The sequence below is a fragment of the Chelonoidis abingdonii genome, chromosome 7 (assembly GCF_003597395.2).
Source record: "Chelonoidis abingdonii isolate Lonesome George chromosome 7, CheloAbing_2.0, whole genome shotgun sequence".
Classification (NCBI taxonomy): domain Eukaryota; kingdom Metazoa; phylum Chordata; order Testudines; family Testudinidae; genus Chelonoidis; species Chelonoidis abingdonii.
The window spans coordinates 78,684,578-78,709,635 of record NC_133775.1 but is presented as its reverse complement, the minus strand read 5'-3'; the positions used below and the strand labels follow the sequence as shown (position 1 = coordinate 78,709,635).

The 25,058-nt window shown below is 40.4% G+C and overlaps 1 protein-coding gene across 1 annotated transcript in view; it reads left to right on the top strand.

The window, feature by feature from the left end:
• RANBP17 (RAN binding protein 17) overlaps positions 1 to 25,058 on the top strand; it is a 258,121-nt gene that overhangs the window by 10,610 nt on the left and 222,453 nt on the right. Inside the window, exons 2-8 of the mRNA XM_032768764.2 lie at positions 2,211 to 2,357; positions 7,417 to 7,507; positions 8,874 to 9,040; positions 14,027 to 14,092; positions 15,172 to 15,276; positions 17,771 to 17,936; positions 18,911 to 18,984. Coding sequence (XP_032624655.1) covers positions 2,211 to 2,357; positions 7,417 to 7,507; positions 8,874 to 9,040; positions 14,027 to 14,092; positions 15,172 to 15,276; positions 17,771 to 17,936; positions 18,911 to 18,984 — 816 coding nt within the window. The remainder of the gene's footprint in view (positions 1 to 2,210; positions 2,358 to 7,416; positions 7,508 to 8,873; positions 9,041 to 14,026; positions 14,093 to 15,171; positions 15,277 to 17,770; positions 17,937 to 18,910; positions 18,985 to 25,058) is intronic.

Below are 25,058 nucleotides of genomic sequence, written 5' to 3'. Positions count from 1 at the left end.
TGGGATGGGGCCAACACTTTCAGTTTGATAGTTTCAAAGCCACTTAAGCCACTTAAGAGATCTGGATGCTCAGTTCCCATCGATGGGAGCTGGTAGTCCAAATCCCTTTATGGTAAATTTACCCAGAAAATGCAGGTGTGATTGTAGCATGGATAGGCATACCCATGGGCCAACAACCCGAGTATATATCCAGGTCCTCTGCAGGCTTGTACTGGGACAGCCAGCCCACTTTGAACCCTGTGCCGCCATGTCTTCACTACTATTGTTACCTGAGCTAGTAAGATTAAAGATAGGGTATATATGCTTACCTGTGCTACACTCACACCTTCATTTGCAGTGTAGATGTCCCCTTAGACAGTTTTAAAAATCTCAGCCTGAAAAATTTCTGTTTTAGTCACTAAAACCTACCAACAGAGGCACTTGTTCACCCTTCTCGTGATAATAGGAGGGAGGAAGTATTTTAATTTATCATTAGAATAGTAACTCAAAGTAATTGCTGACTGTACCAACCCCACTTTGTTCTAAAACAAGTGTCAAGTATGAAATGACAGATGGACTTTGTGTAGACTTGCACCTCAGTCTTGCAAAGTCTTAGGACCATACTTAAGGTAAAGCATATGGATAGACTCAGTGACTTTCTACTGGTCTTACATAGATTTCTCTCCGGTCTTCAGTCTTCATTTGGCTTCCTCTTAAACAGTGTCTTGTTCATTCTTTCTCTTTTCCTCCTGTGTTGCTGTCATAGCTTCCTACTCAGATTTGAACCTTAGCGTTCATAAACTGAGAAGCTAGCATGAACCCTCTAAGCTTAATTACCAGCCTAGATCTGATATCGCTGCCACCAGCCAGGAATTTCCAGGGCCTGACTCCCTCTCTGGTCTCCCAAAACCTTCTCTAGGGGATCCCAAGACTCAGAGGCCCTGAGTCTCACACCAAAGGGAAAGCAAGCTCCTCCCCTTGTCTCCTCTTATATCTCATCCCCAGCTCCCCCTCTCCTGGGTATCCTGGGCGTACTGTACTTACCATCCTGTGAATGCAAAACAGAGAGGCAATTTACCCTTCTCCTCCTCTTCCCCTGAGCTAGCAGATTCAACCTAGTCAAGCTAACACAAAGAGATTCCCCTCCTCTCGTTCCTTAGCCTAACCAGAGAAAAATCTCAAAACAGTTTTAAAAGAAGCTTTATATAAAAAACAAGAAAAAAAAATAACATATTCTCTGTATCAGGTTGACATACAGGGTCAATTACTTAAAGAAAAATAATAATAACACCTATCAAAGAAGATATCCATTTAAAACATTCCAGAAACTAACACACATGTAAATACAAAAAACCCCAATAACAGCTTTTGTTTTCTACCTTTGTTACTTACAACTGGAACAGGATTAGAGAGACTCGAAAATAGATCCTCTCATAGCTGAGAGAGCACAGAACAGACAAAGACCCAAGACCAAGAAACACCCACAAATTCCCTCCCTTAAGCTTTGAAAAATCCGGTTTCCTGATTGGTCCTCTTGTCAGGTGTTTGGTTCCCTTTGTTAACCCTTTACAGGTGAAAGAAACATTAACTCTTAGCTATTTATGACAGTTGCATTATCTCTCTCTAAAAAGTACCTCATGTTATAGCTGCTTTTAGCATTTAGTGCTTTCTTCATTGTGCTTTCAAATATTGATTCTTCAGTCAATAGATTACAACATTTTTGTGCTATTATCAGATATGCTCAGTAAGTCAACTGTTGATTTAAAGCTTACCTTTGCAATGTTTGGAACTTACAGCTAATGTTAGAGAGCAAACTTTTTTTAAAAAACATGTTAAATTTGGATTATTTTTATTAACTTTACCAGAACTGTTGTTTCTGTTCTAAATTTCAAATTAGGAGTAGTCCATGATAAAAGAATTGTGTTCTGTCACTTAATTTTAATCACTGGTATAATGTCTTCCGTTTTAGTACGAGGAATATAACATCTGTTTGTCTCTCTTCCACATATATTTTACTGGAGTTCTGTGCCACTCTTACTGCTGTGGGAATTGGGAGGGAAAGAAGCTACAGGGGTTTGATTGCACTTTTCTGGAAAACTGAGCATAGGCAGCATTTCATGCTACTGTAATGGTTATATGTCAGTGTAAATAGTCAGTACTGTGAATCTTAAGGAAGGCTTCCACAGGTACAAGGCATATTTGGAGGTTTCAGTATTGTTCTTTCTTAACAGAGTTTGGCAGAGCTTGAAGTACTATGTAACCAGCTCTATGAGGGGACTGATCTAGCACAGCGGATACAAGCAGAGAAGGTGCTCTTGGAGCTTATTGACAGCCCTGAATGTCTCAGCCAGTGTCAACTTTTACTAGAACAAGGAACAGTAAGTACCGGGGAGAAGTGTAAAGTCTGACAATGTAAACATACATTTATCATGAGACCCACATTGGAGGTCCAGGTAATATTAGTGTGAACGCAATACATGTGAGATGCTCATCTCTTATAATAAATTGAGTTTTTCCTTCATAAATAAAATTCCAGCAAATCTGTCTACACACATCAATTGGTATTAGAGGGTGGGCTTTGTGGGACTGAAAGTACCTAGCATTAGAAAACAGATGGCCAGAAACAGGGGGAAAACCTAACTATGGGGAAAAATAGATATAAATGTTAAATGTTGGTCTAATACTTGCAGAAGGTAGGAACCTCATACTTATGGGGCTTTATGCCACCCATTGCTCAGTATTGCTCCTCAACATGATTTGCTCCAACACGTTTACAGCTAAGTCCCCTGTGCTCTTGCTCCTCCAAGTTACAATGGGACAGGGTAAGTATGGTGTGAAAAGCCTTAAATTATGTGTTCTTGTTGTCTTAGTTTAAACCAGTCTCTTAGCATTATTTCAGTTTTCTTTTTAGAGTGTGAGGAGTCTGGTGGCACCTTAAAGACTAACAGATTTATTTGGGCATAAGCTTTCATAGGTGAAAAAACACTTCTTTGGATGCATGGGGAAGTGGTTTTTTTTTTTTATCAACGAAAGCTTATGCTCAAATGAATTTGTTAGTCTTTAAGGTGTCACTGGACTCCTTGTTGTTTTTGTGGATACAGACTGACACGGCTACCCCTCTGATTTTTAGAGTATTATGTGTTTTTTGTACTGATATTTTACATACAGATATTTTGTCAGATTTAAAAGGTGATGGGGGAACCAACCCTGAGTTAAACCATCAATCCTTCATAATCATTACTGTGTTTTGGAACCATTATGATTTCAGATGACATGCCTAAGACATGTCCATTATCTGGAAATCATTGATATAGCTGGTAATGCCTTGGAAGAACCTGACAAATCTGTTATGTTAATGGATGCATAAGGAGTTGTTAATTCTGTTTATCATTATGATACAGTTAGGTTATTGCAATAGATGTTGCAAAATGCATTCTCAATGGGGGGAAAATGAAAATATTCAAAGTTAGTATAGCACATTGGCCTGATCCCGTAATCCATACTCCTGAGTAAGGATTACTTATGTGAGGAGTCCATTCATATATGGTTGCAGCTGTGGTCTCGTTCATTGAACAACGATCTGGTGAATCGAGTGTTAGAGTCAGGACACCCACTACTTTCCATTTCCAGGTCTGCTACTGACTTTCTTTGACCTTTAGCAAGTCAGTTATCTTCTCTCTGCTTTAATTATCCTCTCTATACATTGTTATATAAATGTTTAGTCAACTTTGTAAAGTGCTTAGAGATCCTTGGATAAAAAGTGCAAAATATTGTTAGAAAAGACTCAATTATTCCATGTCTTCAGTAAGACTCTGTTGTTCAGGATGTAAGAAATGCACGCATAAATATTGTTCTCTTCAATTTTCGGTGCATAGTAATTGCATTACAATCATTAGAATTCCATAATAGTATCAAGTGTAACAAATATAGGTCCTGGTCATGCAAAGATTTACACACGTACTTAACTGTAAGTGTGTACATAAGTCTTTCCAGGATTGGGGTCTTAATGTGAACAAATGTAACAATACAGTTGAGCTACAGAATTATTGTAATAAAGATACAGAAAATTCAGAATTCTGTTAAATTTCCTTTTTCTGTGTGTGTATGATTCTCTTGAGATTATGTGTAAGACTGATTTAATATGTGGTACTTTTTCTCATAGGGTAGGTGAATAGCTTCTATGATCTAATAAGTTTTTTCCATGTATAATAATTATCAACCGATGTCAAAATGGTGCTCAACAGCTTTGTTAAGGTGTAGTTTCCATTTGTGTTATTGTGGAAGCAGGGTAGTGGTTCCATAGCTAAGATTATAGTTTGCTAAGGCTTATACTTGAAGCAGGAATTAAATCTCTTACATGCATAAAGAATATAATGTATCCAACTATAGCACTTTTTCCTCAGTAATGAATTTTCTGAAAATTTTCAAGTAAGTCTGTTAATTAGTTTGTTACAGTCATTTTAAAATGGCACATCTAATTTGTTTTTGAAAATTTATAACAAGTAAATTTTTTAACTCTAACCTGTTTTATTTACGTTATGTACATATGCGTATAAAACAATATCTGTCTTTACTAAACCACACAAATATTTTTCAGATGTAATGTGTTGTTTAATTGGTCTGAGATTATTAAAAATCATAGTGTATAACTCTAGTGGAAGTGTGTGGGGTAGCCCAGCCCATAGAGCTAGCTTTAGCATTTATTTTACTTAGCAGTAATGCAAGGAAGCCTCCAGTCCTGTATCCTGTAAAACAGTGGCTCTCAGCCTTTTAAGAGTCTCATTTGTCTGACGTACCCTAAGCATGGGCAGCGGATACCATAGGCTGGGGGAGGCTGTTCCTCCCCAAATAGCTAGACATGGCCCCACCCATGCTCTGTCCCCAGCTTCCGCTTGGCACAGCTGCTCCAATTTCCTTGTGGGGTGGCCCCAGCTCCGGCCCTCCTCATGCTCCGGGGCTAGGCAGTCTCGGGCTGCATTGCCTGCCCTCCCGCTGTTCTGGGGCTGGGGGGGGCTCCCTCCCGCTGCTCTAGGGTGGGGGAGCTGCGACCACATCACTTGCCCTTCCGCTGCTCTGGGGCTGAAATTTTAGTTTGTACTGACTTTGCTAGTGCTTTTTATATAGCCTGTTGTAAAACTAGGCAAGTATCTAGATGAGTTGATGTACCACTTGGAAGATCTCTGCATACGCATACCCCTGGTTGAGAACCACTGCTGTAAGGCATCGGCTTAAGCAGGTAGCATAAGGTTTGAGGCCTGTGAACTTTGGCACAGATAAATGGCCCAATAGTCACCCCTAAGTTTTGGGGAACTGGGAATAGAGTGTTTAAGAGGGAAGTTTGTACATGACATTAGGCAACTGCAGGAATATTAAGCTGATACTAGACTTGGATATTTTAGTATAGAATTGTTGGCAAATATTTAACTATGAATTTGCCTCAACAACAAATTGACGTATATGGTAATACGTTGAAATTATTAATATACTAACCTCTAGGATAAGGGCATCGCAAAATTAGTAGGGTAAGGAAACACAAATAAGAAAAAAGGGAGAAATCCTTACTGAATATGCATTAGGCACAGTGGCATCAGCGTAACAGATTATAAAAGCCTGTATGCTTGGGAGGAGAGAGATGTATGTAGCTCTTGAGAGGTGCCAGGATGATGATGATAGTGATGAGGAAGATAATGGCTAATATTTCAGGTTGTTCTGCAAGGGATGGTGTGAGTATATGGGTTTTCAAATGTACATTCTTTATTATTTCTGTCTACTTTGGTGGATTAGAGTATTGATGACTTTGCTAACTGTATTATTAAACTATTACAAATATAGAAGTGTGAGTGTTGTAGCCATGCACGCTGGGGTTCCCAACTGACCAGTAATTTTGATAAAACTGAGGTTGATCTTGAGACAAGAATCCATCAAACCTCAGAGTGTTAACTGGAAATTCCTAAGTAATCAATATAATTAATACACAATCCACAGATCAGGCAACAGTGGTTTGAAAGGGTAAAAATTCAAGTATGTAATTAATTTCGTTGGCCCGATTCTGAACCCCAACTCAGCAACACAAGGCAAGTGTAAAGCTACACTGGAGGGACAGCTGGGGACTTAACCAACAGAGGTGTAGTGTACAGGGGGTGGAAGGGCTAGGAAGGGAGCATGCCAGAGGTGGAGGTAGACAGGTGCAGATTGCTCTTTCTGATCCGGGGCTGGTGCAGTGCTTACTGTGAGGCCACTGGAACCTTAAAGCAGCCTTATGGCTGTTTTGGCTTCCAACAGGCCCAAGATCAAGGGAGTAAAAAGGTGAGTTAGAGCCATGCTTTTCCCACAACACTTTTCTGTAAACAGCTGATAATCTGGCCGTGGTGTTTTTTTGTTTTTTTTTCCCCCCTACTGTATCATATGGAAGTCCTAAGAATGCAGTCTTAAAATGATGTTTGTGATTAAACTATTAAATATTGTAGTGCTGGAAGTTTGATGTTAAAATTGTGCATTATGGTGTGATCTTCAGTTCTTTCATGTGTCCATTTAGGGTGACAATATTGTTGAACTGAAAGTGAGTGTGCTAGAAGGGGTTGGTATAATGGGGTGACACAATGGAAGTGAGCTAATACTTGAAGGACTAGCATTTTGTTAGGTGTGAATGTTGCCTTTTTGTGTTTATGCAGTTGTGAAGCAATACCCTTTAGAAAATGACAGAGTGTAAGTGTTGTAATAACAGTTTTGAACGTTGAGTTTTATCACAGTCATCTTTGAAACCCCCAGCTCAATTTGTTGAATTAAAGAATATCTTTACGGAGTTTGGTTCCAAGGCCAATTACAGTTTTCATAGAGAGATGTCTGGTCTGATCCATGGCATTGCCAGAGGTGTTGTGGATCACATCTCTTGTGGTCTCAGATGAAGAACTTAGTTTACTTTTCAGCCTTGAAGGCTGTAATGAATCTTATTTTGATCATCATGCACAAAAAACTCAAATGCTAAAGTCATGAGTTTTAAACAAAAGGAAGCAAATCAAAACTTCAGGTCTTTGAATCCAGGATTCTTGTGACTAAATCTAGGGTGTGACAAATTCATCTCTTAGTTATAAAACATCAAATGATTTAAAACCAAAGATTTGAAAGATTAAAAAACTCAGCCCAGTGATAAGAATGGGAAAGTATTGTTAGAAAAGTAGTTCTAATCACAAGGGCACATTTTTTGAAGGTGCTGGATGGGGGGAATGGAAAGGTCTTCTCATCTATATCTTGGAATTTTTAGTGATTTTTAATATGACTATGCTGTATGTATGTTTTTATGTGTTTATGTTTAATTTTTAGTATATCAAGTATATAGCCAAATCATTGTCTGACCAACTGTAATCCCACCTGCTCATTCTGCTTTCTTTTGGCATAATAATAATTTTTAATAAAATGGTATGGTGTTTGTTTCTGTAGACATCCTATGCTCAGCTTCTAGCAGCAACATGCCTTTCCAAACTTGTAAGCAGAACAACTCCTTTACCCATCGAACAAAGGATTGACATCAGTAAGTAACTTGCATTATTTCTATTAAAATAACAGCAAAAAATTGCATCTGTATATTCTAAACATTCATATCACCACAGTAGCGATTCCGTGAACATTCTGTTTTGCCCTGCCGCTGTCCATTGATGTGTAACTATTTTTTTAAAGTACAGTGGTAGTCAGAGAGTGACTCTAAACCGGACACTGTCAGGTTCTGCATTTATTTTCTTCTGTTAACTTCCAAATCAAATTTTCTCACTTTCAAAGCCCAAAATAGCTGGATTTTCTAGTTGCCAGAGCTGTAAGCTCCTGCTGGGACCTGGAAACCAAGTTAAGTCCTTTCTGTGCTTTATTGGACAAAAGGGAGAGAACCTGGGCACCTGGGTGTAAAGAGAGAGAGTACAATGTCCTCTCTTGCTGTCCCTTACCCTGACATGATAGAACTCATTTCTTGCTCTTGCCAGCTCCTTATTTGATGAAGTCACTGATTGTGGCTGCAGACATACATTGCACCCTATCAGGAGTGTAGCAGTGGCTGTGTTCCCCTGCATATAGGAGAATTTTAGGATGCACTCAGTTTCCCATCTGTAAAGTGAATATAATAATAGTTCCCATCCTTACCTATCTCACAAGGCGTAGTGAAGTTTAGTAAACATGAAAATTCCCAGGTATTATTAGTACACCCCCTAATCTCTTACATTAACATATTACTCCATTTTTTCCCCTTCCAATTAGCTCTTGGCAGTTCTGATAAACAAGTCAGGGCAGAGTTCACTTCCAGACTTAGGACCCTGCACAGACTTACACATGTGTTTGATTTTAAGGGTGTGACATTAACTTCATTGGGGCTACTAATTAAGCAAGTGTGTAAATCTTAGCAGGACTGAGCTTTGAATAATCATTTTGCATGAGAAACATCTAATATAGATTGGAATTTTCAGTACCATCAAATGTTGTTTAGACCAGGGATGAGGAGAACACAGAAATATTTTAGAATGTTTCAAACAAGTTTAAGATATATTGCAAGAGGTCTTAATCTTGTAGAAAAATGTCTCATCAGAGAGCCCTAGGATTGAATATACATAAAGGAAAGCCCTCCAGAGTAGTATTGAGGCCCCCTACTGAGGAAATATATGGAAGTCTGCACTGCTTCGGCTAGTGTTGTACCTGTTCTGTGGAGAGAGGTTTGAATCTACAGGGTTGTGAATCCACCTTTCTTGATGACTAAATTCAGCCTACATGTTTTTCTCCTCAGGAACAAATGAACTTTTTTATATGATAAATCATCCTAGATTTTAAAGAGTTATAGATTCCCACATTTCTGTTATAATGGCTCAATTGTGTTTTTAAAAAGAATTGTGATGTTGACTAAGCATGTTTCTTTACAGGGAATTATATTCTGAACTACATAGCCTCTCAACCCAAACTAGCTCCTTTTGTCATCCAGGCTCTTGTTCAGGTGATCGCTAAGATTACAAAATTAGGATGGTTCGAGGTTCAAAAGGATCAGCTCATCTTCAGAGACATTATTGCTGATGTAAAAAAATTTTTACAGGTAAGAAAAATTATCCAATCATGCTGCTACTTAAAATTACATAGTCTTGCATTAAATTCAGCTCTCTTCTCACTTAATGAATAGCTTTCTGAGTGACCCAAAGGGTATTTATACACAGATTAGAAAGGGAGGGATCAGTGCTAAAAAATTGCTTAGGTTGGAGGACCAGAGCAGGCCTGCTACAGGTTTAAGGTTTAGTTTTTAGCAAATTGTCAGAGCTAGAAATAAATGCTTTATTTCATTCCCCGTTTTTTCCAAAGGTATAAAACACTTGTTTCTCACCTTGGCCGATTGAGTTAACAGACTTTAAAGTCGTGCCATTCTGATTACCATCTTTATTTTTCCCACTTGAATTCTAATAGGGTTTTAGCAGCTATTATCTCAAAAACATGAAGACATGAGTACTGTACTATCTGTAAGGTGGGAATATCATCCTTCAAATGGAATAAAGCATTAACTCTGACTGTGGTGATTATTGCAATATCGGCTGCTACAATTATGCAAATAATGTTCAATTGTATGACCAGTACAAAAATTTTTCAGGACCAGTACACTTTCTAAATACTGGTCCTGGATAATGGATCAAAAAGAAAAAAGTTTATGTATTTCATATACTGGATGACATTAAATCTTTGTGATAACGTCTGCCATACTCATGTTGCTTATTAATGGGAATATGGAGAGATACCACCCTAACTGTAACTACTTACAAAGGCACGTGTAAAGATTTTTACTGTACTGCACATCTGTTGTTTTGAACACACACAAAGTGTTTTTGATAATGACATAGTCAGCATTCCTCCTCTCTCATGGTCACATTAAATTTTTTTTCCTGCATGATCCAAAAAAGCAGAGCTGATTGCTTAAAAAAAAAAAGGAGTGAGTTAGAATGTGTATTCTGTCTCAGTGGGGGTGGAGTCACAATTTGTAAGGGGTCTGCCACTTAAACAATGGAAATGGGTAGGTGACTCACTGTTGTGGGGTTGGTGTTGTGGGCTTCCCTTGTCTTGTGACTTGGGTTTAAACAGACTAGTTCAGTGGTTCCCAAACTTGTGCAGGGGAAGCCCCTGGTGGGCCAGCTGGTTTGTTTACCTGCTGCGTCCGCAGGTTCAGCCGATCACGGCTCCCAGTGGCCCCGGTTTGCTGCTCCAGGCCAATGGGAGCTGCTGGAAGCGGCGTGGGCCAAGGGATGGACTGGCCACTGCTTCCAGCAGCTCCCATTGGCCTGGAGCAGCAAACCGAGGCCACTGGGAGCTGCGATTGGCCGAACCTGTGGACGTGGCAGGTAAACAAACCGGCCTGGCTCGCCAGGGGCTTTCCCTGCACAAGCGGTGGAACAAGTTTGGGAACCACCGGACTAGGTCATAATACGGGAGGGTCATGCACCTTCCCCTCCAGCATTTGGAGCCTTGGCATGGTTGCTCCTAGCACAAGGCATCTGATTGGACCCAGTATGTCCTAGGGCAGTTAGGATAGCTAGGGCCAGGCTGGGGCCATCATGAAAACCTGCCAGGTGAAACTTGCATGGTGCTCAGGGAAAAGTGAAAACCCCCACTCTGCTAAACGAGCAAATTCTCTCCTGACTCTGAAAAACAGTGATCTGCAAATGTTGCCTGGCAGACATTGCCAGAAGCACTAGCAAATGATTCAGGGTGTATGTGGGTTGTTCTGATGCCCTAAATGGGAGTCTTTATGAGCAGTTCAGAGGAACCTGCAAGAGGATTACAAATGTCATTGCCTCTTATCTCAGAGACTTAGGTGGAGCTTTAAAATAAGGAGACTAAAGACAGGTAATACTTTGCATTGGTTGGGTGGTGTATTGGAACATTGCACCCTCAAGAATGAGCTTGACTTTTTGCACTGAAGGAAGGGTAGGTGGGGAATTTAGCTGGAAGGGATTGCAATGCATACACAGCTGAGTAAAGGCTCAACCCTTCTGGTTAATTCCTTCGAAGGTTTGAAGTTAAACAGTTCAATAAGATTGTGGCCAGTGATCTTTAAACCAAAGGTGGTGTGGAGAGTTTTATTGGTGCTGCTTGGTCAGTGGCACAGATATAGTCTTGTGTTTTTTCTGCTGGTCTCTAAACACATCCATAATCCCTAGATTAGGAATAACATTAAAACTCAAGAGTGTAAGAAAATTAGTATCAAAATGCATACGTGAAATGGGGCGGAGGGGTTGTTTTCTTTTCAGAATTTATTTCAGTGAAATATCTGTAGTGGATTTGTCTAGATATGTCTGCATTTATTTCCTTAAGGGATGGTAGTATGTATTGTTGGTTCAGGATGCTGTCTGTGGTGGTGTTCCTGGCTACTAAGCAAGGAAAATAATGAGTGGAGCAGTTTCAGTCGTGTTCTCTGCCATTGAGTGTCAGATTTATGTTTCATTTGTTTCTCTTATTCAAAATAATTTGATTATAATATGCAAATAGAATGTTTTGAGCTAAATTGGGAATGACAATAAAAGATGGCTGTAATATTTATTAAAAACAAACTCTTGAGTAGTATACTGTAGCTTTTTTGCAGTTATTTTTATAAATGTAATTGGATTTTACATTTATTATTAAAATGATTGCAGTGTGACTCTGCATTGGTAGCTCACTAATAATGGAGGCCTAAATACAAAACTTTGCTGCTTAAGAGATCTCTTTCATTAAATTAAAAATTCCTGTAAAGGAGAAAATAAAGCTATAAATCTACTAGTGAATTGAATTTACTATTGAAATGGGAAAAAACCTAAGCAATAATAGTATATGTTGATAATTAATGAATAGCAGTCTTGGCTATGTGCACCTTAGTAATCATATGTGAATTTGATCCAGTTTGAATTAGAATATAATTTACTGTGCAGAGAAGGCGATTAGGAGTCAGGACTCCTGTGTTCTATTCTCAGGTCTTCCACTAACTCTCTCTACCGCCTTGGGCAAGTCTATGCTTTAGTTTTTTCCATCTGTAAAATGTGATTAGCATTTTCTTATCACTAAGGGGTAGGGTGACCAGAAGTACCGATTTTATAGGGACAGTATCGATATTTGGGGCTTTGTCTTATATAGAGTCCTATTACCCCCCACTCCTTGTCTCAATTTTTCACACTTGGTGTCTGGTCACCCTACTGAGGGGGCTTGTGTGATGTAATGAATATTTGCAACCTGCTTTGAAGTTCTGATATGGAAGACATTAAGGTGTTTAAGTTACTGTTCAAGATCTGTTTAAATAAGTACCCTTAGTAATCTGTTCCGTGACTGTGGAACACTTTTACTTTTTCTGTTTGTAGTACTCATTTTCTTAATTCGAACAAAAAGCAAAACCAAACCTGTAGAGTGCCACTTGACCAATATCAAGAGTGCCACATGAGCAATGCACATTTAAACAGACAAAATTACAAGTGACCCTGAAAGAGGCTTGCTTCTGTGCACTTCCGATACCCACTTTCCAAAAGAGGCTCTTCCTACTCTGGTCCCATCAGGAAAAGCCTGAACATGTATGTGGGCCTTGCAGTGTGCTGAGAAGATTGACAAAACTAGGGTCTGTCAGGCAAAAGGGAAAGAAATTAATTCGAGAGTGAAGGACCCTCTTCTGAGAAAACACTGTCACCATACCCTAGATGTATAAATCTTGGGACTGTCAGCTTGGATAATCCAGTTGATCACAAGTGCCAGGTTGGAACACTGGTATCAGAGGAGGGAGGATATAGACCATCAAGAGCTTTTAGATCAAAACCAAAGCTTTATCTTTTACTCAGAAGCAAACTGGAGGCCAGTGCATTCTGTGGCGCACAGGTGTAATATATATTCCATGGTCCTGATTCACCACTGCTCTGCACCTTATATAATCATTCACACCAGTGCAAAGCACATGGTGTTTTTTTGAAAAAACCTCTTACTCCACCATGCACAGGTATAAATGACTGTGCAAGGTGACGGACAGTGGAGAATCAGATCCCATGTATAAGCAATGAAAATCTGCAGTAGTTGAAATTTGAGTGATCTTCAAGGTTATTAGATTAATCCAATCCGGAGGTGACAAAGGCAAGGGAAACTGAGGCAAGTTCCACATTTGAGAGAAAAGGTCTACACTGCTATCTGGATGTCCAGAAACAGCTGAGCAACTGTTGATTGTAGACTTTGGCTACAGAAGGTGGGCATAACCTTCTGAATCAAAGGCAGTAGCCTGTAACTCTAATTAGTTTACCATTGATTTTTAAATATGCGCCAGTGAAGGAAGCTCTATTGTGTTCTTATTCAAGTGCAAAGTAATATTAAATCATTCCTCATTCCTATGAATAATTTGCTAAAGAGATGTTTGTTAGTAGTAATTTCACACTGTCTTACACTTTTATAGAATGCCTTTCATCTCAAAGCTTTCCAAAGAGTTGTTCAATTGTGGGTCACATCCTCAGATATGTTCCTGTGTGGCTCCCATTGAACAGCACTTAATGTAAAGAGGAATCACTTCACTGCTAAGATGCAAAAACCTGCAGGATGGGGTATGTCAGTCAGGCCAAAACCAGCATGTTGCTTTTCAGTGTAATGGGGAATGTTTGACCAGACCTCAGTGCAAATTTGTACTCGTCTGAAAAGTGCCATCTGATCTTTAATCCACTCAGGACACTTTTTTTAAATTCTCATCTAAACTATGTGGGACTCATTATAGCTACCTTAATAGGATAAAGGATTGAATTAACCTTAGAGAAGTGTTTAATAGTGGTGTTCCTCTAATGTAGATATTCAGAATATATATTTCTAAAATGAAGATATATAATATAATAATATCCTTAAGTTTTAATGTTTTATGATGCCATTTTGAAAGCCACCTCGGGGATTTGGAGTTGCAATTCATACTAGTTTATTGAGAATTGGACAGCTAAATCTTGTAGACAACTTTAAAAATGTCAGGTTCACCCAACCTGTTTCTGCTAATATTAGAAATGTCGAGTGTTACATTTTAGATGTATAGATTAGGAAATTTATCTCTTTTGTTCTGTAGGCGACTGTGGACCATTATATCATAGGAGTGATGATCCTTTCAGAACTGACTCAGGAAATGAACCTAGTAAGTATGTATAGTTTTTTCCCTTTTGTACAAGATGAATGTAACGCTGCTAAAGCAGTGTGTCAGAGTCCCCCTGCACACTCTAGAAGTGGTATTAAAAAACAGGGCTTAGACATGGAGGATTCTTTTGTTTTAAAACCCTAGGTGTTTAGGGGACCAGGACTTCTCAATGGGTGGATGTGACCTAAAAGTAGGTTGCCCATTAGCTGCGGGGTGGGAAAAGGGAAAACATTGCCAAAAATATGTATAGCAGTAAAGGCACAGCGACACAGGCTTCAGTTGTACAAGCCCACTCAGAACCCTGGGTACATATGTTGCTAGCCCATATCATATACGCTGCCATGTCTTTACTGTTTTTTAGCTGTGCAAACTAGATTACAGTTAGCATAGATATGCCTACCCAGACTGCAGTCACCCCTCCAATTGCAGAGTGGATATACCATTTATCTCATTGCCAATCTCAGCAGCTTGCTCTTTGTGTTTTTGTACATAAAGTTTAAAGAATTATTATCCTGGAGAGTGAATTTGATTCTCGTGTTCCCGGTTTGGGATGGAGGGTAGGGATCAAGCTAGAGATGGAGTGTATTGATTGGAGAAAAGGAAAAACACCAAAATTAAAGCCAAAGGAAAAATGATTTGGTGACCTGACTTGATACAACACTAAAACAGGAACAGTCAAAGTGCAGACCAGCTCTCCTTCTCTTACAGAACTCCACAGTCCAGGAGCAATTTCACATGAGATCCATAGGTGATGTTTTGCAGAGCAGCTGCTGAATATCTCATTACTTGCTTCCACTTGTTCTTGGTGTTGCTATAGTCCTAGTAGGCCAGCATCATGGGCAGAGCATAGGACAAACCAGAAATAATAGGTAATATAGGAAAAAATAGAATAACAACAATGAATAGGAATTCACAGAGTCAGTGGGTACTGATATTGGTAAGAGAAACCAGGAGGCCTGGACTTTTACCTGACCATAGTCTTCATCTGTTGTGACTAATGACTTGTGCCAGAAATGCCCCTTCACTAGTCTTAAGGAAGAAAAAAGACTTGTTTATTCTTGTGGCCTTATATTTTTTAGGTTGATTATTCAAGACCTTCAGCAAAACATCGTAAAATAGCTACCTCTTTCCGTGACACGTCTTTAAAGGATATTTTGATGCTGGCATGCTCTCTTCTAAAGGAGGTAAGACTGTTTTATAACTGTAGCTAGTATTAAAATGCCTTAAAAGTGAGGATCTTATGTTTTTACTGCTTTAAATTTATGGTAGGTATTACTCTGAGTGGACAAGGTCAGTCTGTACCTAGATGGATGTTTGCTTACATCAAATTAGAACAGGCACGAGCAACCGATAAAATTGTTGAATTTTTAAGAGCCTGTCCGGTTTGTCTATCTGCTTCTTCAGTTATGTTCTGCCTTCCAGAGCAGACAGCATGCATCCTGAGATTTTCTTCTTGTTTCCTATATTGTTTCCCTAGTTTAGTTTTATTTTAGCTTAGTTAGGCGTTCTACCTCAGTGTTCCTAAAAAAAGGATGATAAATCCTCTTGATGTGGCAGAGTAGCCTGGTCTGACAAGGGGTTTCTGTCTCTCTTGCTAGCCCTGTGAACCTCTGTGTGGCACTCTGAGGTAGTTCAGACCCAGCTCCTTCACAGGCTTGACAGCAAGTACTGAGGAGCACCCTTCAGTAGCCTAAGTCTCTCAGGCCCATGTAGGCTTAAGGGACTCCAAAACTGGGCCTTGCTCTTTGCGTTTTGTCTTCCCTTCTGATCGAGGCCTTCGTTGTGCTTGGAAGCTGCTGAGCTCTGCTTCTCTTAAGACCAAGCAACTTCTTACATTTGAGAGTAGTCTATTTTTAAAAACAACACTTGCTTCCCACTCCCTCAGTGCTTTCTTTGGGAGCTGCTGATTGTTCATCGTTTGAGAAAATCAAATTATTTTTTTAGGGGCTGATATTTGGACCTAGAAGCCTAACTTTGGCACACATTTTTTTAAATCCTTGGTCACAGCCATTGGTACGTGGATGATGTTTGCAATGACTGGGGCTAAAGGTATAATCTATGGATTGGTGAATATGCTGCCCATGTACATTCAAAGTTTTTTAAATCAGTGATGGAAATATGCATTCATGGAGAAATCCTGTACTGTCTGCAAGAAAGGTTAGATACATTCAGAGATATCGAGAACCCCTTTACAGAGGCTTCAAACCTATTGCAGATGGTACAGTGCTATATTAGGGTTCTCTCTCACACATGCCACACCAAACATTCTCTAGCCTAATTGCCTTCAAGCTCAACTGAACTAAAGTTAAATTGATACTCCCAAACACTGAAAAGTGTGCACACGTTCAGCCCGGTCACTCTTCCAGGTAGTAGTTAATATGTAATAATTAAAACATCTGTATAATGCCAACTTCCTACTATAGGAAACTATAGTAATAAGTATAGCATTTACTAACTTATTTAGTGCACTAAACTAACATTTATCAAACCACTGGTATAATTTCTACCCATAAAATGTAAGCGCTCACATAAAAGTTGTATAAAAGCTTAGCAGAGTAACAAGTGTAATTGGAAAATAAAAATAAAATAGAGCAAGCTGTTCGTTTCCAAGTTGAGTTCTTTATGGCTCGTGCATCGTCACCAGTGATGAAGATTGAACAATTACAACTCAATTCTGCTGATGGCACAAAATAGATTCCAGCTCCCTCTCCCAGAGTCAAAACCTTTGGTCACTAAATCAATAGATCTGAATCTAAATATAAACAAGGAGATGCACTGAGTAAGAAGAGGCTGCATTTTGATTGCTGTTTTGGCCGGAAAAGTAACTCTTTAAGGGAAACAATTTTCCAGCCTCCAAAGAACAACTTTAGTGACTAATATGTTTGAAGCTCGAAACTCATTGCCTTTATACTATATGTTTATAGTCGTAGTCAGTTGTTTAATTTGTGGTTGTGATGGCTTTCTTTGTAATTATATATTATGGTAATTGCTGTAGTTAGAGAAGGGCCTGTGTAAAACTGTCATCTTACTCAGAATGTATGCTCTTTGTAAGCCTCCTAATCCCATCAGCATACTTCACTGACAGAAGTAAGTGTTTACTCTTGGCTCTGTAGTGCTAGCAATGCAGCTGAGAGACAGTGAGTTGTATTGTATTCTGGTCTTATATATCCCCAAACTGTTAGCTAAATTCAGATTGTAGGCTTTGTAGTACTGATGATGATGTAGAACAAGAAGAACCCATTCTGGAGGAGGAGGAGTTTCTGGAGCTTTTGAGTTATAAAGTGAAAACGTATTTGGGAGCAAATGAGGGAGAATGAGTATGGAACCTCAAATGTAAAATTTAGATACAGACTTCTAAGTTTAACCACATTTTAAAGATTAGGTCTGTAACTTGGAGATGCACAATTTATATACCAATACTTTAGGAAAATGTATCCCTTTACTTGCTGTTTTTAGAAAGAAGAGAACTGAGTCTTAGAGGAATAAAGTCTAATTTACTTTACCCTTTATGGGCGAAAAACCTTTAAAACTTAAAATTTATATTTAAAAAATTGAAATTTCTCTATGTACTGACAATCTGTTGTAAAGATTTAGAACTAAATATTTTCTATTTCAAAATTATGTTCAATCTGTTGCATACAAACAACTTAATGAAATGTTTTAATTTTTTAAATATAGTTATTGGCAAAACCTTTAAACCTTCAGGATCAACAACAACAAAGTTTAGCAATGCATCTCTTGAAACTTGTCCTCAACTGTCTTAACTTTGACTTCATTGGCAATTCAGCAGATGAGTCCGCAGATGATTTATGCACTGTACAGATCCCAACAAACTGGAGAACAAGTAAGAAAAGATCATAACTGTTAACACTGAAGTGCATTCTACACGTAGTGGAATATGTTATCTGTTTGTTTTGATACAGAACTTGTAATTATAAAATTATCTAAGATCTTTTCCTGTAAGATAGTCTTATTTGCTGATATATTAAACAGGAAACCTCATGTGGCTATTTTATAATTTCTATCTATAACAGAAACAGTGTCTTTCCTTAATGTACTATATCACACAGCGGTGTGCAATTCAAACTGTTCTCTGCAAGTTCTTATACCATGCCCATGACCAAAGTATCTGAGTACCTTTGAGAGCTGGAGTAAGCTCTCTGTTTGTACAATACAGGTCATTTATAGAATCACATTCCTGGGTATCCATGTGTAACAAAGCAAGGTTAGTCTACTGTCCAGCCCATTCTAATCCACTGATTAGGCACAGTCAGGTCCACTGCCTGTGTGTGTGAATTAACTGATGTCTAAGTGATCAGAGTCCTGGCTCAGCTGTTGTTCCCAGCACTTTGCCACACCGTGACAAAGCTTTGCATGATTTGTTGTATAGATACATTTTTTTCTTTTGGTGTATAGAATAGATTAATTGTGCTAAAAGAGCATTACAAGGTCTTATAGAATCAATCGTAGAATATCAGGGTTGGAAGGGACCTCAGGAGGTTATCTAGTCCAACTCCCTGCTCAAAGCAGGACTGATCCCCAGACAGATTTTTTTCTTTTACCCCAGTTCCCTAAGTGGCCCCCTCAAGGATTGAGCTCACAGCCCTGGGTTTAGCAGGCCAATGCTCAAACCACTGAGCTATCCTTCCCCACTACACATTTGAGCTGAGCTATTTAGTACACTTATATTGATATTTTGTTCTTTAATCAGAATTGTACCTCACTCTTAGCACTTTTATGAAAAATAAAAACAATTCTGGTGATAAATATTTAATTATTACTGATAAATAGTGATAAAAACATTTTTTTTTTTCTCAGTTTTCCTAGAACCAGAGACCTTGGACTTGTTTTTTGATTTGTATCATTCTCTTCCACCAGTGCTGTCGCAGTTGGTAAGTAAAGCTTAGTGATTTACATTATAATAATTACTAAAAACAATTCTCTTTTGACTGCGTACATTTATTAAACATATAGGCTAAATATTTACTCCATACCCATCCCCAGTGACATCTTTGGTGCCACTTGCTTATAATTTGGGCCATCCCCTTTAAACGGAGATGTGAAATTATTCTGCATGTTTAATATCTTCTGTAATTTCATGGTCATGATTCGCCATTTGAGATATATAATAAACACACCAAATATGTTAAAAGAACATTATTAAGATTGCAAAGTCAAGCACTCGGAAATAAGGACATGCTAGAATTAAAGTTGCCTGTGCACCCTTAATTCGAGCCTTAATGTGTGTGCATTATGATACAGTGTTTAATTATGATTATACACTATTTTATCTCCAGGACTGCTGCCTCATTCAGGACAACCATTGCTTTGGGCAGACTCACTACCATCAGCTCCCAGTCTTCTTGCCCAACCCAGTCACAGCCTCACCACTACCAACTACCAGTCACTGTCCCTCCATCATCCCCTCTTACAGTCCCAATCTCATCCGTCTCCTTTTACCTAGTCTATTTCTTGAACACAGCTGAATTCTTTTTGCTGACACTTGCCAAAAAAAAAAAAATCCACCTGAGGCAGACAACCAGCATGGGAAAATTTTAGCCAAACAGCTCTTCTTTGAGTAGTGTCCCGATAGGTGTGTAGGTGTGGCAGCTCTCCGATGAAGATGCAGAGAGATCTTCTGTAGCAGTGCCTGTTGGGCTTCACATGCGCTCCTCTCCATATCATGCCAGGGTCGACATCTATATATAGCGCTTTGCGGTCCATCTAGCCTCAGTTTCTTCTCAACTACCTTTGGTGTGAGACCGAATCCAGAGCAGAGCCCTTGTACTTTTAGAGATACTCTCATTAACTTACCTTACTTTAGTAGTGATTAGCCATTTTCATAAATTTTCTACCCCTAAAAGAAACCAAAACTTTGCTACTTTTCCCTCCCTGTTACCTGTTTCTCGCCCTCCCTGATTGGGAGCTCTCCCCCTCAGGACTATGCTGGGATCCCCCTGATTCAAGAGGTATCTCTCTTGTTCGTAGGCCTTACTCATAAATAATGATCACTCACAGTGCATCCACTGCCTTGGTGAGGGCCATGTTGCACAGAAGTGCACCCACTGCATTAACTCAACCACCCAGATCCTAAAGGACCGTGAACTCAGACTGAAACTTCTCCTCATGGAGAGTTCTGTACAGCCAGCTTTGGACTCCAGCCCTGATACATCTCAGGCACGGCTCTCACATTCGACTCGGTCATCAGCTGACCCCCGCTTGCTGCAGCCATCCAAAAGTGAGCAGACAATTCTCACAAGACCGTGAGTAGGAACTAGGCTCAAGAGTCCTTCAGTGCATATTCTGCTGCTGGGGATTTCCCCACACAGATCTCTTTGCCACACCAGAGAACGCCAAATGCCTTCAGTTCTGCTCACAGATGGATCTAGGCCATGCCTTCCTCATTACATGGGATGCTATACGACTTTAGGCCTTTCAACCTTTTCCCCTCTTGTGTAAGTTACTTCACAAAATACAGGTGGAATGAGCCCAAGTCATCCTCATAGCGTCAACATTACTATGACAAATTTGGTATTCTTACCTCTTACGCATGACAGTGTGTTCTCTGATCATCTTGCAACTGATTTCATGCCTCCTCTCGCAGGATGTGAGCTGAATTCTCCATTCCAGTCTATGTCTTGCTCATCTCAAGGCATGGCTCCTTCATGGTTACAGGATTCAGAGATGACCTGTTCAGAGGCTGTAAAAGAGGTTCTCTTAAATAGCAGACATGACACAACACAACTCACTGTACTTACCTGCAAAAATGGGAAAGATTCTAATTCCAGTACACAGCCAATCATGTTTCAGCAATGAACTTCCTGGTACCACCCATTTTTGATTATATTCTAGATCTTAAAAGATCAGGCCTATCTACAAGCTCCATTCATACGCACTTGGTCACCATCACAGCATTCCACCCCAAGATAGATGGCTATTCCATATTCACCCACCTGCTCATGAAGAGATTCCTTCAAGGCCTTTGCACTAACATATGACATCCCACCCAGCCCTGGGATCCCAACTTCATCTGCACCCTCTCACTAGACTGCTATTTGAGCCAATGACAACATCATCCTACATTAATCTTTCCATGAAAACAGCATTTCTTATAGCCATCATGTTGGCCCGATGAGTAGGAGAAATAGGGGCTCTCATGGCATACTCCCCATAGACAATTTTTTCTAAGGACAAGGTCATGTTACACACGCATCCAAAATTCCTACCCAAAGTACCATCCTCCTTGCATTTGAATCAACCTATCCACCTTCCCTGTTTGTTCCCTAAGCTGCACAGCGACCAACAAGAAGCAACTCTACTCACCTTGGACATTAGGAGAGCTGTAGACTTTTACCTTGCTAGAACTAAATCTTTCAGACATTCGCCACAGGGAGTGTCTGTATCCAACAGTGTCTTTCCAAGTGGATCACACAGTGCATACACTTTTGTTATCAACTGCACAACCAGCTACCTCCACATGGAAATCGAGCACATTCCACTTGCTCTGTCTCCACCTTGATTGCCTTTCTCAACAATGTGCCAATCACTGACATTGGCAAAGCAGTCACTTGGCATCCACAGACACTTTTAGCTAACACTATGCAATTATCCACGACACAGCATCAGAAGCCCTACTAGGATGCCCTGCCCTCTCCTCCTTATTAGACGCCACTCTGAAGCCCCAGCCTTCCATCTACGGGTACTGCTCTGCCGTCATCTACAGTGACGCACCCCTAGGGACACTACTCAAAGAAGAAGAGAAGGTTACTCACCCTGTGCAGTAACTAGCTTCTCTGAGATGTGAGTCCTTAGGAGTGCTCCACTACCCGCCCTCCTCCTTCTCTGTTTCGGAGTTCAAAGATGAACTTTATGTTAGAGAAGTAACTGAGGGCAGTTGGATCTCAGATTGCTATATATAGATGCTGCCCATGATGTGAGACAGGGAGGAGCGTATGCAGGTCAATGGGCACGGCTATCAAAGATCTCCAATCGCAGGTGCAAGGGGCGCTGCGGCACCTACAGTGGAGAAACCATAGGTGGACATATCTCAAAGAACCTCAGTTAGTGCATATGGTGAGTAACCTTAGAATCATAGAATATCAGAGTTGGAAGGGACCTCAGAAAGTCATCTAGTCCAACCCCCTGCTCAAAGCAGGACCAATCCCCAACTAAATCATTCCAACCAGGGTTTTGTCAAGCCTGACCTTAAAAACCTCTAAGGAAGGAGATTCCACCACCTCCCTAGGTAAGCCATTCCAGTGCTTTACCACCCTCCTAGTGAAAAAGTTTTTCCGAATATTCAACCTAAACCTCCCCACTGCATGAGACATTACTCCTTGTCTGCCATCTGGAACCTGAGACAGTCTAAATCTCTTCTCTGAACCCCTTTCAGGTAGCTGAAAGCAGCTATCAATCCCCCCTATTCTCTCTTCTGCAGACTAATTCTCAGTCCTCTCGCTCTCTCAAATCATGTGTTTCCAGCACCCTAATCATTTTTGTTGCTCTCCACTGGCTTTTTCAATTTTTCCACATCCTTCTTGTAGTGTGAGGCCCAAACTGGACACAGTACTCCAGATGAGGTCTCACGAATGCTGAATAGAGGGGAACTATCACGTTCTATGATCTGCTGGCAATACCAGTACTTATACAGCCAAAATACTGTAGCTTCTTGGCACAGGGCACTAGTCAACTCATATTCCAGCTTCTCGTTTACTGTAACCCATGGTCTTTTTCTGCAGAACTGCTGCTTAGTCTGTAGCAGTGCATGGGATTCTTGTGTCCTAAGTGCAGGACTCTGCACTTGTCCTTGTTGAACCTCATCAGATTTCTTTTGGCCCAGTCCTCTAATTTGTCTAGTCTGTCTGTTCCTATCCTTACCCTCAGCGTATCTTCCTTCCTCAGCTTTAGTGTCATCTGCCACCATTCTGCATAAGACATTGCTGAGGGTGCAGTCCATGCACCCTCCAGATCATTAATGAAGTATTGAACAAACTGGCCCAGGACCAACCCTTGGACACTCCGGTTGATACCGGCTGCCAGCTAGACATGGAGCCATGATCACTACTCACTGAGGCCGACGATCTAGCCACTTTCTATCCCTTATAGTCAGTTCCATCAGCCCATACTTCTTTAACTTGCTGGCACGAATATTGTGGGAGCCATATCAAAAGCTTTGCTAAAGTCAAGGAATTACACGTCCCTGCTTTCCCTCATTCACAGAGCCAGTTATCTCGTCATGAGGCATTTTAGGTTAGTCAGCATGACTTGCCCTTGGTGAATCCATGCTGACTCTTCCTGATCACTTTCCTCTTCTCTAAGTGCTTCAGAATTGATTCCTTGAGGGCCTGCTCCATGTTTTTCCAGGGACTGAGGTGAGGCTGACTGGCTGTAGTTCCTAGAATTTCCTTCTTTCTTTTTTTTTTTTTTAAGGATGGCCCACATAGAGCGCTCACGGGTTTGGTAGCAAAGCGCCACTAAGCCTCGGCAGAAGCACTCCGGTTCAGCTGCTTCATGTACCCTTGTTTTTTTTTTTTTTGTTTATTAAATATTCATTAGTTTATCAAGTACAAAAGGTATAAAATATGACAGAGGACAGTTGATTGCAAGTGGGGCGTTTTGTGTCAGGAAATGGGAGAAGAGGCAGAAACACTATCAAAGTAGAATCAGTTTTTAGGTAATATTTGTTTTATGAACCTTGGGCCGGGTAACAGGAATCTGGCATTTGCACTAGGATAAAAAAATGATGTCATGGCACTTTTCAAAGGCGTTTTCACCTCATTTTTAACCTTTACACAATCCAGTATTCACACAGTGCAAACTTTTCACGTTCGTTTCCTTTTCCCATACTACACCCCTCGCACTTTTTCCAGTCTCCAGGGAACAACCCCCCGATTGCCGTATTTTTTCATGGTGTATGGCCTGATCATCCGTCAACTTCTTTTAGCCCTGCGCAGCAGCGACTGGCCCATGGACTTGTGCGCGTCCGTTTTCTAAATCGTCTACCACTTCTTTCTCCACACAGGCTGTTACCTCTTCCCCATGCTGTGCTGCCCAGTGCAGTAGTCTGGGAGCTGACCTTGTTTGTGAAGACAGAGGCAAAAAAAGCATTGAGTACATGAGTTTTTTCCATATCCTCTGTCACTAGGTTGCCTCCCTCATTCAGTAAGGGGTCCACACTTTCCTTGATCACCTTCTTGTTGCTAACATACCTGAAGAAACCCTTCTTGTTACTCTTAACATCTCTTGCTGTCTGCAACTCCAAGTGTGATTTGGCCTTCCTGATTTCACTCCTGCATGCCTGAGCAATATTTTTATACTCCTCCCTGGTGATTTGTCCAATCTTCCACTTCTTGTAAGCTTCTTTTTTGTGTTTAAGATCAGCAAGGGTTTCACAGTTAAGCCAAGCTGGTCGCCTGCCATATTTACTATTCTTTCTACATGTCAGGATGGTTTGTTCTTGCAGCCTCAATAAGGATTCTTTAATGTACAGCCAGCTTTCCTGGACTCCTTTTCCTCTCATGTTATTCTCCCAGGGGATCCTTCCTATCAGTTCCCTGAGGGAGTCAAAGTCTGCTTTTCTGAAGTCCAGGATCCATGTTCTGCTGCTCTCCTTTCTTTCTTGTGTCAGGATCCTGAACTCGACCATCTCATGGTCACTGCCTCCCAGGTTCCCATCCACGTTTGCTTCCCCTACTAATTCTTCCCTGTTTGTGAGCAGCAGTTCAAGAAAAGCTCTGCTCCTAGTTGGTTCCTCCAGCACTTGCACCAGGAATTGTCCCCTATACTTTCCAAAAACTTCCAGGACTGTCTGTGCACCGCTGGATTGCTCTCCCAGCAGATATCAGGGTGATTGAAGTCTTCCATGAGAGCCAGGGCCTGTGATCTAGTAACTTCTGTTACTAGAAGAAAACCTCATCCACCTCATCCCCCTGGTCTAGTTGTCTATAGTAGACTCCCACCACGACAT